Genomic DNA, 19,590 nt, shown 5'->3' on the forward strand with positions numbered 1-19,590 from the left:
CCCCATCAGTCCTAGGCACCATGGCCAATGGCTGGGGATGATGGGAGCTGTAGTCCAACACCATCTGGTAGAAGCAAATGCTGACCACCCCCCCAAAATTGGCAGACTTCCTGCATTTGTTTCTACTTAGATTTCTCTGCATCTCTTTCGGTTATTCCAAAATGCCTTCCATTTTAGTCACAATCCCTGCTTGGCAGAGTGATACCTGTCAATCTGTTTTTGTCACAAAGAGCTTTTTCAGATCATAGAATTGCAGGGTTGGAATGCAATGCAGGACTCTCAACTAAAGCATCCTTGACAGACGGCGGTCCAACTTTTAAAAACTGATACATTCTCGTTCCTTCCCCCTGGTAGATTTTTGCAAATGAAACCCTTAGAACGTTGTGCCTTTGCTACAAGGACATTAGCGAAGAGGAGTACGAGGCATGGAATAAAAAATTCATGGCTGCTAGTGTTGCTACAAGAAACCGTGACGAAGCTCTGGACAAGGTGTATGAAGAAATTGAAAGAAATCTAATTGTAAGTCTAATGGGAGTGGCTGCGGAAGGGAGCTTTTGCCTGTCTGCTTCCACACTTGACCTTGCAATACTTCCTATGAGGCTGTCAACTCAAATTGCATTTTCTTAAATGCACACATGTATTTTTCTGGGCCCCTCTCTCTTCACTGCTTGAATGGCTACACATTTATTTTCCATTGGCACCCACATACATGCATCCTGAAGGGAACAGACGCCTGAACATCTTCTCTGCAGTAGAGGCTGCTTTGGTATACTAAAAGTTGTTGTAAGTTGCTTTGGGATGATCTTTTCCATGTCAAGATCCAACCTCCTGTGTCTGGGTAGGGAAACCTCTGGCTTTTGAATGTAACCTGATAGATTCTGTTAGTCATTTCTAGCATAGCATTTAAAACACATCCATCATGTGACCTCACCCTAAGAATCCTGGGAAGTGTAGTTTAAGGATGCTGGGAATTGTAGCCCAGTGGGGGCGGGAGCTACAGTTCCCAGGATGCTTGGGTTGTGAGGAGTCATAGGCTTCAGATCTGACAACGGCCATACTAAACATGCTTGTTCTTTAAATAACCTGCAGCTCTTGGGTGCCACAGCAATTGAAGACAAGTTGCAGGATGGAGTTCCAGAAACAATATCCAAACTGGCGAAGGCAGATATTAAGATATGGGTGTTGACAGGCGACAAGAAAGGTAATGTGTATATAAATAGCTGCTTCTTATTTGCCCAAGGGGTGTGAATGCCAAGCAAATAGCTCTGTTCCAGGGCTTTTTCCTTGTGGTTTGAATTGCTGTTGTAAGTGCAGTGCCGGCATACGCGTGTGAAAAGTCAGATGAGCTAACAGACCATGACACGGCATTTTGTTGTTCTGTTGCAGAAACTGCAGAAAACATTGGGTTTTCCTGTGAACTCTTAACGGATGAAACAACTATCCACTATGGAGAAGACATCAGGTAAACAGGAAGAAAAACCCTGGGGGGGGGGGTTGTTTTGGTTTTTTGCATGTAAGGGATCCCTAATGAATGGAGTCACAGTGTAGGCTGGTCCGTTAGGACAAATGGACCACAGCAACCATCGTCCTCATTGGCCTAAATCTACGTCACAAGGCATTTGTGATGACAAAATAGGATAACTATTTTTCCAGAAGCCGAGTGCCATCATTATATAACTTTAGGCGCCAGGCAAAAGCTTTCCTCTGTAATAACTGGGCCTTTGGCCCTTAACAATCTGTGGCCTTTTAGAAGTGGGTTGGATTTTTTTTAATGCATTTCTTTTTCATCTTAATATATGTATGGGGTCGGGAGTTGTCTTGTCTGTTTGTTTTGTTGTAAGTTGCTTTGAAATGCCCTGGGCAAAAAAAAGCAACTAACAAATTTAATAAATAATAATAACAACAACTCTTACGCACACCTCCCGTTAGCTTTTAGGAGGAAAGGTGGAATATAGAAATTTGGGGGAATGGATGAATGAGAGAAATAGTACTTTAGGTTGATGTAGTAACCTGTGCTTAGGAGGATAATTCCAAGGGTTTCTTAAGGACTGGCGCCACTAACTTGGACAGCTGTTGATCTATAAAACAGTGGTAACGAACTTTTTTTCTGGCTACTTGTGCTACAAGTCCAGTACAGAATATTACAGTGCACAAGATGTTATCTGAGCCTAGAGACAGTTTTACCCTCCTTCCTCTAACTGCTGTCCCCACCCTCCCACTCAGTGTGACACATACATGGGAACCCCCAGTTATAGGGAAAACATTCGGCGAATTACAGGTGGAGAGGAGTTAGTGGAGGGGAAGATTAAACACTCCCTCTCACCTGCAGCTTCTCTGCTTCGAATCAGCTTTCCCCTGCCACTGAGTAAGAGAAAGAATGACTCAGGTCTGTAGACTCACCTTTGCTACAGGGGTTTAGTTCCTGGTGAAATACCAAGGATTTCTTGTTAGGGTAAGATTAAGGAATTTCACAATCAAAACTAAGATGTTTCAGAAGCCTTGTAGTCAGTGTAATATGCCGAAGTTCTAGAAGAGTTTAGATCAAATGCCACTAAAACCAACTTGAAATATGCTGTAAAGTTTCATACACCTTCAATTGCAAAGGGGCCTTTCTTGCTAAATCCTAGTGGCATTTTCTTGGACATCTTGAATTGTTACACCCATATCGTGGTTAAATAGTAAGGTTTTGTGAGATGTTGGTTTTGCCTCTACACCTATTTAGTGCTCTTCTGCAGACAAGGCTGGAAAACCAGAGGAACGTAGTCGGATCAAACACAAATTCATCCCAAAGAAGCAACGATCCCTTTTTTGAGTCGGGTAGAAACCGTGCCCTAATTATCACTGGCTCATGGCTGGTAAGTATGGATTAGAGGTGCACTGATTACTCTGATGTGAGAGTTTTCCATACCCAAATAGCAGAAAATAAAATGCTAATAATTTAGCAAATCAAGGCAGGTGATTTGCAAAGCCACCAACACCCATATGGAACTAAAACTGTCTTCATATTCAGGAAACTGGAGAATATTCATAAAGGTACTCCTTTTTTAATGGGTCAAAGCTTTTTGCCTTTCATGCTTCCTGTGGAGTCATGGAGTTAGAATATTTGCTTTCTGTTTATCTAGCTTGTTTACCCAGCTCAGTGAGATATTTGGCCATTTGAATAAGTGTAACAGGTTTACAGGATCAGATCAATCATCCTTTGGGACAAACACACATCCCACTGACAGCAGGCAGCATTTTCCATAAGGATATTTTACTGAATAAGGTTGTTAATGATTGTGTATTATTAGAAGATATCTGATGGTGAATGGCATTGCAGAAGGTCTTTGCAACTGATCCACAGAGATGTTTATAAGCCCCTTTCAGACACATCTTGCCAGTACAGAACCAATGTGGCTACTAAGCCAAATACTCATAAGCAACCTGAAGGCAATTTTACTGATGATGTATGACTTTATATGTCTCAAGTCATTGCAAACAAAAGGGGGAAAAACCTCAACATGCCATTTTTATAGGGGGTGGTGTGCACAGGACCCCAGATTCACTTTCTATCTCTGTTGTGGTGTTTTCGAATTCTGATCAGATTTTGAGTTGCTGTGTGCATTTGCTGCCTGTATTTAGACTTCTGAATTACTTTGCAATAATCTTTCAACCACAGTGGATGAAATTTATCGGACCACTTCAAAAGTCTCCAAGCCTCCCAAATTGCAGTCAAATAGGTCTGGGGACTTTTTGTGGAGGAAGTAAAAGGGATGAGGAGGGAGAAAATGTAGGTTGGTTGGTTGGTTTCTTAGCTCAAAATAAAGAGATGGCAAAGTATATATTCTTGCTGGGACATTAAAAAAAAAACCTTTTCTGCCTTCCCAGTCAGCCTTTACAGGTCTATGACAAGCCTTACAGTATGAGGCTGTCTAGAATGCTACATGTGGATTTCTGAAGTTTGGTAGCAGGGAAGTAGTTGCTAAAGAAGAGAAGTGTTGAATTTTATTTTAAAAAATTAAATATAATTTTTAAATTTAATTTTAAAAAGTTAAATGATACTTTTAACTTTTCTTTTTAAAACAACAACACCAAACTCCTCTGCTGTGTTCTAACAAATAATAACAATCCACAACTCTTCAGTGCTCTATAAAAGGTAAAGGGACCCCTAACCATTAGGTCCAGTCGTGGCTGACTCTGGGGTTGTGGCGCTCATCTCTCTTTATTGGCCGAGGGAGCCGACATACAGCTTCCGGGTCATGTGGCCAGCATGACCAAGCCGCTTCTGGTGAACCAGAGCAGTGCACGGAAATGCCGTTTACCTTCCTGCTGGAGTGGTACCTATTTATCTACTTGCACTTTGACGTGCTTTTGAACTGCTAGGTTGGCAGGAGCAGGGACCAAGCAATGGGAGCTCACCCCGTCACAGGGATTCGCATAGACCTAGTCAAACATTAAGGTATTATATAGGAAAGCGTAGAGATGTATTGGCACAGCAAAGCATGAATGCAGAGGGCTCTGTGGCTTTCTGGTAGGCCTGATCTGACTTGCACGGTGGTATTTGCCTCTTTATTCAGCTCCTACAGAGAATCTGTGCACACTGCTAATTTTTATAGCAATTGGAAGTTTACCAAGAACAATTATTTCTTACAGAATGAAATTCTCCTGGAGAAGAAAAAGAAGAAGAAGAAACTCTTGAAGCTGAAGTTTCCAAGGACAGCAGAAGAAAAGCAAAAGCAGATGGAGAGCAAAAGGAGAGCAGAGCTGGTCAAGGAGCAGCAGCAGCAGAACTTTGTTGACTTAGCTTGCGAGTGCAGCGCAGTGATTTGCTGCAGAGTGACGCCCAAGCAGAAAGCCATGGTGGTTGACCTGGTGAAGAAGTACAAGAAAGCCATCACCTTGGCCATCGGGGATGGTGCTAACGACGTAAATATGATAAAAAGTAAGTGGTGCACGCATTATTATTATTTTTGCCAAAACACATTTGTTTATTTAAATGTTTATATGTCTCCTGTTGTGAAAGCAACCAAGGTGGGTTACAATAAAATCCAATAAAAATCCAGTAACAACAGTAAAAGAATACCAGCAGTATTAACAGTCTGTACAAAATGTAACTTCAACAGTTTCCGACAGATGCCTGTCAATCAGTAGCCTGGAAAGGCCACAGTAAACATATGGAACAGGGCTGCACTGGTACAGTTAAGACAGAAAATAGTAAGGCAATCCTCACCTCCATTGTTTTTCAATTTAACTTGCTGGGGGTGGGGAGGAATGCACCCAAATGCATTTGGGCAATGGTATGTCCCATCTTTTATTCTTGCGGTAGTAATGTTTTAATGCTGCAAATTCTTTTTCTTGACCCAGTCTGCCACCCACATTCCTTATTTTCTGGGTCTACTTTTTCCTTTCTACTATTTTTGAGAATTCTGAACTTTTTAGATGACACAGTACAGTGGTACCTTGGGTTACATATGCTTCAGGTTACAGACTCCGCTAACCCAGAAATAGTACCTCGGGTTAAGAACTTTGCTTCAGGATGAGAACAGAAATCACGCTCTGGCGGCACGGCAGTAGCAGGATGCCCCATTAGCTAAAGTGGTGCTTCAGGTTAAGAACAGTTTCAGGTTAAGAACAGACCTTTGGAACAAATTAAGTACTTAACCTGAGGTACCACTGTACACTCATGTCAGAATTTAATGTTGGGAAAGCAGGAAATAATGGACGGCATAGCCTCACATGCAGTGAAAATGTTTGTTTTTAATCTTTGTACACAGCAGGTGAAAATACAGATATGATTGATTTATTAAAAGCCTCTATGATGCTTAGACCTGGTTTACATATAATCCTAAGGTAAATGGTTAACTGGATCATCCAGACCCGATTCAGGGGCTTAACAAAGGTTTATTGACCACGAACAAGCCACACTCTAAACTGGTGGTTTGTTGTTAGTTGATAAAGCTTGGTTAATGTTAATCATTGGCTAGCAGTCTGTGCAAACCTGGCCCTCAACTCCCTCTCTTCCTTGGTGACTGCTTTTCGTGGAAGGAGCTCTCAACTGTGTGTTTTCATTGTTGTTGTTCTAGCGGCCCATATTGGTGTTGGCATAAGTGGACAAGAAGGGATGCAAGCAGTCATGTCCAGCGACTACTCTTTTGGCCAGTTCAGATTCCTCCAAAGGTTGTTGCTTGTTCACGGCCGATGGTCGTACATAAGGATGTGCAAGTTCCTTCGGTACTTCTTCTACAAAAACTTTGCATTTACGTTAGTCCACTTTTGGTACTCCTTCTTCAATGGCTATTCTGCCCAGGTAAGAGAGAGAAGCGGGGGCATGGGGGGGACTCATAAATGTCCAAGTTAGCTCATAGTCTAAGAGACAGGAAAATTAGTACCAAATAATATTCATGAAGTTTTACTCCAAAGTGAATTTTCTAGAATTGTGCTGAAGATTTAAGTGCTGTTCCAGTCACAACAGTTCCTGGTGACCTAATTTATTGCAAAAACAAAATAAAAAAATTCCTTCCAGTAGCACCTTTGTTGTTGTTCTTCAGTCGTTTCGTCGTGTCTGATCTTTGTGATTCCATGGACCAGAGCACGCCAGGCACTCCTATCTTCCACGGCCTCCCGCAATTTGGTCAGATTCATGTTGGTAGTTTCGAGAACACTGTCCAACCATCTCGTCCTCTGTTGTCCCCTTCTCCTTGTGCCCTCCATCTTTCCCAACATCAGGGTCTTTTCCAGGGAGTCTTCTCTTCTCATGAGGTGGCCAAAGTATTGGAGCATCAGCTTCACGATCTGTCCTTCCAGTGAGCACTCAGGCCTGATTTCCTTCAGAATGGATAGGTTTGATCTTCTTGCAGTCCATGGGACTCTCAAGAGTCTCCTCCAGCACCATAATTCAAAAGCATAAATTCTTCAGCAATCAGCCTTCTTTATGGTTCAGCTCTCACTTCCATACATCACTACTGGGAAAACCATATCTTTAACTATACAGACCTTTGTTGGCAAGGTGATGTCTCTGCTTGAAAGCTCATACCAATTACAAACTAAGTTGGTCTCTAAAGTGCTACTGGAAGGAATTTTTTAATTTTGTTTTGACTATGGCAGATCAACACGGCTACCTACCTATAACTAATTTATTGTGTTATGAAGAGAGCCTACAATTGGAACTGAACTGCTGTGTAACTTTTCAACAACTGAGAACTGCAAGAGAAAAATAAGACGTGCAGTTAATTCTGTTTGTGGATGCCTGTTCTTTCAATTCTAGTTACAATCTCTTGACTGACTCTCTCTCTCTTTACATGGGAGATAGAAAAATGATGTAACCAAATTATTATTATATTGTTTATTGCAGACAGCTTATGAAGATTGGTTTATCACTCTCTACAATGTATTATATTCCAGCCTGCCAGTTCTCCTCGTTGGGTTGCTTGACCAGGTATGCCAACAAAGTCAGAATTTATTTCTTTTAAAAGCAGTTCAGACTTTTGGATGCCATGGAAACAGATGACCTGAATCCTCTGTGTTAGTGATCTCCATCCTACTCAAAACCACTTACCTGTGGTTGGCTCTATTGGTATAACTAGGAGCACAAATCCTGTAGCTGCCTCCCACATCAAGGCCACACCTTCAGACCTGCTGATTCTATCATAGGAAAAACCCATGTGACTCTAGGTGAGGTTGGGTGTTCAGTGAATGGACTCTTGTATAACCAGCCTCCAGAGTCCTCTTCCTCTTTGAATGAGGTTATTGCTGGCCTTCATCAGTCTTGAGAGACAATGGAGCGTGCCTCTGGGGGCGAGGCAAAACCCTGCAAAAATGCCTGTGTTTCAAGACTTATCGGGGAGCTATATAAAAGCCCTGTGCCTGTAAAGTCTTAGTGTCTTACGTTAGGCACCAGGTTGCTTTTGAGCAACCTTGGAGCTCCCATCATATATTACATGCTGAGAAGGCTGCAGAAGCAGAACCATACTGCTGACATCCCCCTTAGTGCTGAGCATGCCACTGGGCCCACCTTCTAGACATCCGTGCATTGGTGTGGATGTCCACAGTGAGGAAGTGTATGCATAAGCAGCATAAGAGAAGACCTGGGCATTTTCTAGTACCATAGTGCAGGTATATGCAGAGCTTTTGTTGAGCAGTATGGAAATAAGGGTGTAACCTTCCACTGGTCAAAGCAGAAACGTAAGTCCTTATTTATATTGAAATACCTGCAAATATTGACCCAGTTTGCTTAGTGGGTTCTCGGAGATAGGATTGTGGCTGCTTTGCTCTTCCTCTTCCAATCTTGCTGCTGTTGTGATTGGGTTTATGATTGGGTCAGCAAACTTTTTCAGCAGGGGGCCGGTCCACTGTCCCTCAGACCTTGTGGGGGTCCGGACAATATTTTTTTTTGGGGGGGGGGGAAATGAACGAATTCCCAAGCCCCACAAATAACCCAGAGATGCATTTTAAATAAAAGGACACATTCTACTCATGTAAAAACACGCTGATTCCCGGACCGTCCGCAGGCCAGATTTAGAAGGCGTTTGGGCCTGATCTGGCCCCCGGGCCTTAGTTTGCCTACCCATGGTTTAGTGTGTCATCTGAACCAGGGATGGTGGTTTGTCGTGTTCCAGACAAGCCAAAGCTGTAAATGAAGGCTTGTTCTTGGGTTTCAGCTTGTGGTTTGTCCAGAGGAGACAAATAATGAGCATCGGGTGAGATGAAACAAGCCAAATCATGGTTTTGCTCATGTGCAGTGCAGCAGGACCAGAGGAGAAGCAAAGGGGCCACAATTGCCTCTCTGGGAGCTCACATGTTCATAGTGTTACATGCAAACTGGGCCATTTTTTACTGGGGACCAATTTTTCTCACAGTTTCTGTAATTGAGATATGGCTACCTTTCTGTTTTGGAATTGAATGTTTCTGATTAATATTACAGAGTAGTTGTGGGTGTGGGTGCATATTTTATAGATATCTTTCAAGATAAAAAAAATTGCTGTAGTAATAAAATTGCAATGATTTCTTTAAGGACGTGAGTGACAAGCTGAGCATACGTTTTCCTGCCTTGTACCTATCGGGACAGAGAGATTTGCTTTTCAACTACAGGAAGTTCTTTGTAAGCCTCCTGCACGGTGCTATATCATCACTGATTATTTTCTTCATACCGTACGGTGCTTACCTACAAACCATGGGGCAAGATGGAGAAGCACCCTCAGATTACCAGTCCTTCGCTGTCACAGCGTCCTCCTCTCTCATAATCGCAGTCAACTTTCAGGCAAGTACCGTATTTTCTGCACCATAGGACGCACCGGACAATAGGATGCACCTTGTTTTAGAGGGGGGAGAACAAGAAAAAAAATTTCTCCCCCTCTCTGCCCAGTGCCCCTTCAGCGAAGCGGCAGGAGGTGCTGCGCAGAGAGGGGGAGAATTTCCCCCCTCTTGTTTTCCCGCTCTAAAACAAGGTGCCGTTTAAGGTTAATTCAGGCGGCTACCTTGGAAGCCTGGAGAGCGAGAGGGGTCGGTGCGCAACGAAGGAAGCCCACCACCAGCCCCAAAGAACAGGTCAGGGAGCAGCGGAAAGGCGCAGCGGAGAGGATGCTGCCATAGTCGCGCGTCACTTCTCCAGCTGGGAGAGAGTAAGCGGGGCTTTTTTAGCCCCACGCGGCTCTCCCTGCTGGAGAGGTGGCACACTGCTAAAGAGGCTCCTGCCATAGCCACACGTCACCTCTCCAGCCGGTAGAGGGTCGCGGGGGGGGGGGCCCTGCTTTAGCCCCGCGTGCTCTCCCGGCTGCAGAGGTGACGCGCGGCTATAGAGGCTCCTGCCATTGCCGCGCGTCACCTCTCCAGCCGGGAGAGGGTCGTGGGGCTATGGCGTCTTCGCTCCACAGGACGCACACACATTTCCCCTTCATTTTTGAAGGGGAAAAAGTGCGACCTATAGAGCGAAAAATACGGTAGATGAATCTCAAAGAGCTCCTCTGTCTGCTGTACACAAAGCACATCAGTGAAATGGGCAGCTTGGTAATCAGACTCTCTCTGATGCTGTGAACCCAGAGATTTATAGCCAGATATTGTGTGTGTGGGTGGGAGATTGAGAAACTGAACGACCTTTTCTCAGTCCTGCAGACCTGGAGAAGTTGTATATGATATGAGGAGGGGTGTGAGGACTGCTGAGAGAGAGACCCTGTCTGCACTATACATTTAAAGCAGTATTATACCACTTTAAATTGTCCTGGCTTATCCCTGCCCCCACACCAAGAATCTTGGGAACTATAGCTTGTTGAGAGCTGTTAGGACAGTGGTGTCCAAACTTCTTTCAAAGAGGGCCAGATTTGATGAAATGAAGGCAGTGATGGCTGACCAAAGGGCCAAGCAAAATAGTTGAGCCACAGTGGCCGGATTAAACTGACCGGTGGGCCGGATTAAGCCCCCAATACAGACTTTGGACATACCTGTGTTAGGAGAAGCCTATTCCTTTCACAGAGCTACAAATCCCAGAGTGGTTTAAGAATCAATCCCTCTTTACAGTTGTCACTCTGGGAACTGTAGCGCTGTGAGGGGAATAGGAATCTGACAACTCTCAGCAGCCTCAATAAACTGCAGTTCTTTGAGAGAAGCCCATGACTCTTTCAGGTGGCATGATGCTGCTTTAAATGTATGGTGCAGATGGAGCCCAGAGTGTTGTTACGGCTCTGTCTTGTAGCAACTCTGCCCTTCATCTATCCTTCACATCTGTGCATCTTAACCACTGGAACTCTTGCAAGAGGAGCTGCAAACCTGCAGGAAACCTGCATGGCCCCTATCACCGGAAGCAGCATCTGGCAAGAGTGCAAGTGTGCAAAGCGATTTGGGCTTTTTGCAGTTCCTTATTCTTCTTAGAATCCTGCCCTTCCTCTCGTGAGAGACCAGGACACAGCTTTTACAGCAGTCATAAAAACCCAGCACTAAAAACCCAAAGTAAAATCACAATCCACAACATAAGTAAGTTATGCAGGTCAAAGCTGATTCCACAGTGTTCCAAAGGCCTACAGGAACGAGGAGGTTTTTAGCTGATACTCCTTCGTGCAAACAATGCGTGGACGATAGCCGGATTTTTGTAAGGAGGGAGTTTCATGATAACTCTTTCATGCTGTCTTCTGAGCGCAAGCAACTCTTGCTTCTCTTTGAAGAAAACCCAGAAATATTTAAAGCAGGAGAGGCAAAGTATTTTCTGTGGGAAATGGAATGAGGGAAACGAAATGGGAGAGAGAGGGAGGGAGGGAGGGAGGGAGGGAGAGAAATTGCTCTTGCAGTAGACCAGGACAGCTGAGGGATACTTGAGCATGCGATTCCTCAGAAAGTCAAGCTGAAGAACAGCTTGGGCATAGCTGGAAGAAAGTAGCAAATGGAGGTGCCGGTCTCCATTGTCCTCCCCTCCCTTGTGTTCATCTTGGCCATTGGAGAACTGTGTTCAAGGTTTTGAAGAATCTATTGACACCTCCCACCTGTACCGTGATCTGCCCTCTTGCTAACTTCTGCATGTCTGTCTGTTTGCTTCTAGATGGGACTGGATACATCTTACTGGACGTTTGTGAATGCTTTCTCAATATTTGGGAGTATTGCACTTTACTTCGGAATTATGTTTGATCTACACAGTGCTGGGATCCATGTCCTTTTTCCTGCTGCTTTTCAGTTTACAGGTCAGTACTTAACTAAGTACTTAACCCTAGCTGCAGCCGCATTAGTGACTACAAATGCCATGTGACGCACCCCAAAGAGTCTACACTATCCTGGTGTGCCCTCCATGATGTCGTTGGGCCTAAAAATCCCATCATCCGCAGTCATGCTGGCTGGAGCTGACTGGAGTTGAAGTTCAACACCATTTGGCAAAGGCGATCTTAAAAGAGAAACAAGTGCTTAATTAAAGTTTGGGCCTGGTAAGGAGGGGGCTCCATTTTATTCAATTTCATTGAATTTTATGTACGGCTGAAGCTGTTGAAGTCCAGAAAACTGACAACGTATCACAGGCATATTTGAGGCCATGGTTGGTTGGGAACCAAACCCAGTGTACACTAGCAATTTTTAATGGGGCTGTTGCTAATAACTACTAATCTTCAAATTTGAATTTGTATTGGGACATCAAATTTCTGTGTCTGTATCTGGTTTCTAATCACATTTATTGTTTGCTTTCATATAAATCATCATAAAAACATCACCATCTTATTTTTATTTAAATTTGTATACTGCCCTTAACCTGTAGATCACAGGGCGCTTCACAACATAAAAGCAGAAGATAAAAAACACAAAATACAGAATAAAAGCAAGAACGAAAAAAAACCCAATAACCCCCTCCCTCCTTGCCTTTTCCACTGCCACCTTTCCACAAAAGCAGTCATCCTCAAAGTGGCTTTAGAGATGGAGCAGGGGCTGGGGACCGCAGAGCTCAGTAGAAGGGCACACATTGCAGAAGACCCCAGGTTAAATCTCTGGTATCTCAAAGGATCTCAAATAGCAGGGCTGGTAGGTACACCTGCTGGAGACTTAAAAGTGCTGCTGCAAGTTAGACTAGATAATGTTGGACAAGGTAGACCAATTTGGGTCTCCAACTGCTTTTGGACTACAGTTCCCATCATCCCTGACCACTGTTCCTGCTAGCTAGGGATCATGGGAGTTGCAGTCCAAAAACAGCTGGAGACCCAAGTTAGGGAAACTTTGAGGTAGACCAATGGTTTTGCTTGATGCAAGGCAGCTTCATGTATTACATATATATACACACACCACTTCAGCCTTACCAACCTGGTGCCCTCCTGATGCTTTGGACTACAACTCCCATCAGCCCTGTGGTGCCTGGAGCTGATGGGATTTGTAGTCCAATGCATCTGGAGAGTGCCAGATTGGTGGAGGCTGCAGCAAAGAGCCATAGTATTTGGGCCCCTAGAGGCCATGTGATAAATGCTCTGCAAGTTAATTCTAAAAACAAAAACCCATCACCAAAGCCTTTTTTTAAAAAGCCAGTAATTATTACATTGTGGGACACGGGTGGCGCTGTGGGTTAAACCGCAGAGCATAGGACTTGCCGATGAGAAGGTCGGTGGTTCGAATCCCCACGACGGAGTGAGCTCCCGTTGCTCGGTCCCTGCTCCTGCCAACCTAGCAGTTCGAAAGCACGTCAAAGTGCAAGTAGATAAATAGGTACCACTCCGGTGGGAAGGTAAACTGTGTTTCCGTGCACTGCTCTGGTTTGCCAGAAGCGACTTAGTCATGCTGGCCACATGACCCGGAAGCTGTACGCCGGCTCCCTCGGCCAATAAAGCGAGATGAGCGCCGCAACCCCCGAGTCGGTCACGACTGGACCTAATGGTCAGGGGTCCTTTACCTTTTTTAATTCTTACGGTAATAACATTGCAAACATTTTTGCTTTCTGTGTGATACTATTAGCATGAAGGGGAGCACCACAGCCATAGCTATGTGTACATTATTCCTTTCCTCTCTTTTTCCTCCTTACAGGCACTGCTCCAAACGCTCTCCGGCAACCATATCTCTGGTTGACAATAATCCTATCCGTTGCACTTTGCTTGCTGCCGGTGGTCGCTCTCCGTTTCTTGAGCATGACCATTTGGCCTTCAGAAAGCGAGAAGGTATGTATGAGAAATGTAGAGGGTATTAACGTAAAACAGGGCGAGCAGAGCTGAGCTCAATGAGCCCATTGGTCCATCTCAATGCAAAGTAGCACCTTAGGGTTCCCAGCATCTTCCAGGAGTCCCCAGGACTTCACTTAACATTCTGCCCGTAGCAAGCGAGTCCATTTCCCTGCTTCCTCATTAACCTTTCGTGCAACTTTCTCCTTTAAAAGGTCCAGAAGAATCGCAAGAAGTTCAAGGCCGAAGAGGAAAAGTGGAAGCGAAGGCAAAGCGTCTTCCGCCGCGGGATCTCTGGCCGCCGTTCTGCTTATGCCTTCTCCCACCAGCGGGGTTACGCTGACCTCATAGCTTCCGGGCGGATCATTCGTAAAAGGAGAGCTTCGTTAACCGCGGTCCTTGGCAACAATTTAGCAGAAGTCAGGCAAGCTGAAGAAGCCAGCTGATGATTTTCTGTGTCCAACAGGAAGTGGTTCCCCCCACCCTTTGAAAAACAATTGCACAAAGTTTTTATTTTTTTATGAAAAACTCAGGATTCTTTTTTCTTTTTTGGGGAAAAAATTTCAAGATTATGAAGACAGCTTGATTACCTCCTCAAGCTACTTCGTTTGAGATAACTGAACTGAAGAACTGAGCAGTGTTTTCAGATTTTGATCCTTGTATATTTTGTTTCATGTGAAATTGAAGGATATAAATCTATGGGCTTAAAGATGAACAATTGCAACGGTTGTTCTTTTAAAATGATACTTAGAACTTCATATTTTTTTTAATGCAATCATGAAATACAGTTTCAACTGATGTTTTGTGCCTCAACACCAAAGATGGACTTAGCTGAGAAGCAAAAGGGTTCTGTTTGCCACTTCATTCCACTAACTCAGCTATGATTATTATTTTTAGCTAACCAAAGATGTCCTCTTTTTCTTTTAAGACAAGAGAGGTGCAGTTTTACTTTGCAAGCATTCGGAACCATTATTCACCAATCCATGGGGTATTGTGGCTCAAGGCAGCAAGCTTTTAATAATTTTCAGGGATTTGGGTGGGGAAACGTCAGTATATGCAAAGCATCTTAATCAGGTTAGCCTCTTAATCTGGCATTGGGGATAGGGAGTCTGTGGCTGTGTGCATGTTGTTGAGACTCCAACTCCCATCAGCTGCAGCCACAATGGCCAATAGTCAGGGGTGATGGGAGTTGTAGTTCATCAGCATCTGGGAAGTACAAGTTCCCTATCTCTGTTCTAGGTCTGGTCCAGGAGGTATAGCTAGTTTGCAACATTCACTCAATCGGGGCTTTCTTGGGGGATACTCTACTAAAATGACCACCAATTGTTCACCAGCAGAACTTGGTGAATTGAATCTCTTTTCTGGTATATTGTTTTATACCACTGCCTTTACTCTTTACTCTTCTGTGTTCTTTGTATCTTGTTTTTCAAAAAAAGGGAAGAGATATCAAACCAGTGAAGGGTGTATTATTGGCATACTTCCTTGATTTTCTACCTGCTTAACCTTTATGCAAGGTAGACGTCAACGATTCTCACATTACGGGAATTGTTTCCATGTAGAACCGGTGTGAGGAACTTTTGGCCCTCCAGATGTTGCTGAACTACAACTCCCATCGTCCCTAGCCATTGATTTTTTGCTGGGTGTGATGGGAATTGTAGTTCCCCACACCTGATGCAGAACATGTGGACACCATTGTACTTCAAAGGCACATGCGTTGTCTATTTTACTACACATGTATATGTGGCTAAAACCAGGCGTGCATGGGTTCTTCATACATGATAATGTGCACGCTTAAGTGAGACCCATGTTACAAGTCGTGGGTGAAACAGACTAAACTGAATAAAATGTTCACTGGGTGATGGTTCAAAGCACAAACTGGAACAAGAGAATTGAGCACATCAAGGATGATTCCTTTTCACTATGTTTTAATAGTAAAAAAAAAAAATGTTTGAGATTTTTAGTGTACAGTTCAGAGGGTTTTTGTGTTGGGACATATAAATGGTTTACATTTCAAAAATTTCAGCATACGCCAATGTGTCTTGTTAAATATTCACTATATAGTTCCACTTTTTTTTTTTTTTTTGCAAACCATGCAGTCTAAAATCATCCTTTCGGAGCATGGAATTCATACATTTCTTCATTATTATCGTTATTTAATGTGCAAAGGTTTACAGCTTTTTCTTTTAAGTAGGTGGGAGAAGATTGACTTTAGTTTCCTAGACTGATTTCTCTCCATCCAAAGACAAGGAGGTGGCGAGCCACATGTTTCAAGCTCCTAATCTGGGTGCACTATTAATTTTAAAGTGCTGGTTGAGATAGGTATGCCATACACTTGTATCCAAACCATATATTGTAAATATTTTTATTTGCTTAAAGATAATGTACATATTTGACAGGCCTTAATTTTTAATGCTTTTGACTGAAGTGAAAGAAGTGTTTTCACTGGTCCGAAATATTTTTATTAAACTATACTTCAAATACATATTTGTATATTCATATAGTGTTCAGCGACTTTCGTGAGAGTGCAACTGTTACTTTATTTGCTATGTTTATGTTCCCCCTTTCCATCAAGTAACTCAGGAGTGGCATACACAGTTCTCCCCATCTGTCAGGAACAGGCAGAAGTCCAAAGGAGTCGGGGCAGGAGGACAAACCAAGAGAAGGGGATTCTGTGAGGCAGGGGAAAGAGGAAGGGAAAAGAGGAAGAGTCTGGGCAGTCAGATGGAATAAATTGTTGCGCAGAGGTAAAGAGAGTGTCGGTGTCATGCACTGATTGGACAAAGAGAGGAATCAGCTGGGGAATCACCAAGGGAAGTAGGCTCAAAACCTGAGGAGTGGTGGTGGGACGGCGATGGGGGTCAAAGGAAGGAAAAGACTGGGAGGAGGTGTTGGAAGCTGAAGAGGTAACTGTCGGAGCCTCCGTACGACCGAGCTGCAATGGCTACTCCTCTGGCCGTATCTTCGGAACCCCATTCAGGCTCTCCTCCGATGGTGATTAACGACCTAAGCCTTTGAATGAGACTTCAGGCACACTCTCCATTCACAGAGTACTCAGACAGCAGCAGAAGGAGGCAGAAATATGTGCTACATTGCTACTTTATTTCTAATTACGCAAGACAGAAAAGAATATGAGTCTGATCTCTGAGAGACAGAAAACAACAGAACAAAGAAACAGGAAACCAGTAACTTCAACATCCGTCTCCCGTCAGACTTCCAACAGTCTGGAATGTCAACAGAGTCTTGTGACTCCAAGAACTGCACAGTGGCTTAACAGAAACCTAACAGGAACAGGGCTTAGTGAGCTGGGAGAGTCTGTGGCAGAGAGAAGTCCAGAAGCAGGAGAGAAGGGAGGTCAAGAGGCAGAGATGGGTCAGGCTTGTGAAGAGGCGCAGGTATCTCACCCTTGTGCTGTGACAAGCTCCCTTCCCTGCTGTTCTCCCAGAACCAGAAGAGGTATGAATCGGGAGGAGCAAAGGCAGACACGCAGGAGCAGTCTCAGATTGCTTGGGGTGGTAGTGGGGAACCCAGAAGAGGCAGAGACATAGGTGACCGTGGGGAGTTGGGGATGTTTATTCTTGGCAACTGTGTCATGGGGGCAAGACCTGCCGGAGATGAGTTGCTGTGCTCCTTAGGCCTTAACACTCCTGTACAGATCCTCTTTTGCTAATAAAGAGTTAACTTGGATTCACTCAGGTGATTTACTGCTGCTGGCTCCTGTCAAAGGGCTTAAAGAAATAGGAGCAGCTGGGGATGCTGCACAGGAGGAGTATCCAGTCGCTTGCGTGCACCACCTTTTGCGATTCAAATTTGAATACTTTCTGCAGGGTGCAGCAGTAAAACTGCTACCACATTTGCAAAGCTAAGCAGAGTAAGGTATGGTTTCAAACTGGATGGGGGACTGCGTTTGGGATTCCTGCATTTTAGGGGGTTGAACTATAGATGACCCTCGGGGTCCTTCCAACTCCACAATTATATGATTCTTTGAGAACACTTGGGCTGGATCTATACAGATTTATTTATTTATTTAAAAAGTCACAGAACACGTTATAAAGGCTCTTAAAGGAAAACCCATTAGTGATGGATCACTGCTCTACAGCACCATCTGGTGTCACATGTTTATAAGGCAGGTATAATGATACAAAGTGGTACCTCTGGTTGCGAATGGGATCCGTTCCGGAGGCCCGTTCGCAACATGACAACAGCGCAACTCGCAGCACCACGTCTGCGCACGCGTGGGTTGCAATTCGCCGCTTCTGCGAATGATGTCATTTTGCACCTCTGCGCATGCAGCGAAACTCAGAAGTAGCCCTTTCCGGTACTTCCGAGTAGCTGCGGGACATAACCTGAAAGAACGTAACATGAAGCGGACGTAACATGAGGTATGACTGTAATTGAAGTCTCACTTGAGTCCTTGCTCTAGCTCAGGGGTCTGCAACCTTTAAGACAAAAAGAGCCACTTGGACCCGTTTCCAAAGGAAAAAAAAAACTGGGAGCCGCAAAACTCGTCATTATAAAAATAACCTTTTTGTCACTTTTTTATTATTTCTTTGTTTGACCCCTCAGAATTACTCCTCCTCATAGAAATAAACGTTAAATTAACAAGTTACCTTTTTTGTGTGTGTGTGTTCTTCACTCCCCTTCAAAACAGTGACCAGCGTACATGTCCCCTTTCAATGCAGTGACCAGCGTACATGCCCCTTACAATGTAGCGGGCAGGCGGGCGGGCGGGAAGGTGACGCCGGGACGGTGCGTGACTAATGCACGCATCGCCCCCATGCGACGTCACAGCCTGTACAGTGCCCGCCACAGTGGGGAGTGTCGGGGCACACAATGCGCCTCCTCCCCTCGCTAGTATCCGCCCCGGAGCCGTGGCAAAGGTGTAAAAGAGCCACATGCGGCTCCGGAGCCGCGGGTTGCAGACCCCTGCTCTAGCTCAAAAATCTGCTAAAAGTGAAGTTGGACATTTTACCACTAGAGGTCTCCTCACAGACCTGACTTTAGATAGCTAGAATATACAGTGGTACCTCAGGTTAAGTACTTAATTCATTCCGGAGGTCCGTTCTTAACCTGAAACTGTTCTTAACCTGAAGCACCATTTTAGCTAATCGGGCCTCCCACTGCCGCCGTGCCGCCGGAGCACGATTTCTGTTCTCATCCTGAAGCAAAGTTCTTAACCCGAGGTACTATTTCTGGGTTTAGCAGAGTCTGTAACCTGAAATATCAAAATGTTCAAAAGTAGGGGGTCCATGGTTTGGCTTCTGAAAAACATGGAGCCTGCAGTATTTAATTAGGAACTACTGTGCTAGATGATGCACAAGCATCTTGCTTTCCTTGCTACAGAAGAGTGAAAAATGTGTGTTTAATAAAGTACATATACAGCTTTCCCCCTTAAGATAGACAGCTTTTTTTAAAAGAAAGAACTACATAAGAGTAGCTAAGCCAGCAGCAAAAAATTTACAAGGAACTTGCAGGGGTTTATTACAACATGAACTTTCATGATTCAAGCATGCAAATTTAAAACAAATATGCACACAAACTCATGCATACTCTCATATTCTGCAATTTGCAAAACCAGCATAACTCCCATGATCCCTAGCTAGCAGGACTAGTGGTCAGGGATGATGGGAACTGTAGTCCCAAAACATCTGGAGGGCCGAGGTTGAGGAAGCCTGCTCTAGATACCTATTACATCCATAAATTACCATATAGCATATACTGCATATAGCATATATACTGTATTCAACACAAAAAACAGCGACAATTTGTTGTTGATGAAGGACAGCTGGACATATAAAGGGCCCCATTACCTTCAGTAGCTTAGGGCCTCGTCAAACCTAAACCCGGTCCTGGGAAACACTGTTTTAATATAATATTATAGCTTCCTGTTAATTAATTTGCTTTGAACGTATACTTTGACTTTCTCCAGCGACGTTTCACTCCGGATTTAACTGATGCAAACCGTTTCGAATCTTCCCTCCGCCCCCCTGAAATTATAAATTATAAAGCGGTAATA

General features: G+C 44.2%; 1 protein-coding gene across 3 annotated transcripts in view; it reads left to right on the forward strand.

Moving 5' to 3' along the window:
- ATP8B1 (ATPase phospholipid transporting 8B1) overlaps positions 1–16,059 on the forward strand; it is a 74,460-nt gene extending 58,401 nt beyond the window's left edge. The window contains exons 18-29 of one of the 3 annotated variants that reach the window (XR_014556168.1): positions 355–519; positions 1,090–1,201; positions 1,387–1,462; positions 2,723–2,855; positions 4,633–4,921; positions 6,063–6,286; positions 7,331–7,414; positions 8,990–9,235; positions 11,501–11,639; positions 13,447–13,577; positions 13,793–14,727; positions 15,200–16,059. Coding sequence is in view for 1 of the 3 variants with exons in the window: in XM_083702617.1 (XP_083558743.1) it covers positions 355–519; positions 1,090–1,201; positions 1,387–1,462; positions 2,723–2,855; positions 4,633–4,921; positions 6,063–6,286; positions 7,331–7,414; positions 8,990–9,235; positions 11,501–11,639; positions 13,447–13,577; positions 13,793–14,023 (1,830 nt within the window). In the remaining 2 variants the exon portion in view is untranslated. Of the gene's footprint in view, positions 1–354; positions 520–1,089; positions 1,202–1,386; positions 1,463–2,722; positions 2,856–4,632; positions 4,922–6,062; positions 6,287–7,330; positions 7,415–8,989; positions 9,236–11,500; positions 11,640–13,446; positions 13,578–13,792 lie in introns of all 3 variants that reach the window. The other 2 variants (XR_014556169.1, XM_083702617.1) reach the window with 2 other exon arrangements.
- Positions 16,060–19,590: the final 3,531 nt, after the last annotated feature.

This window comes from Podarcis gaigeae, assembly GCF_964106915.1.
Source record: "Podarcis gaigeae genome assembly, chromosome: 11".
Lineage (NCBI taxonomy): Eukaryota > Metazoa > Chordata > Lepidosauria > Squamata > Lacertidae > Podarcis > Podarcis gaigeae.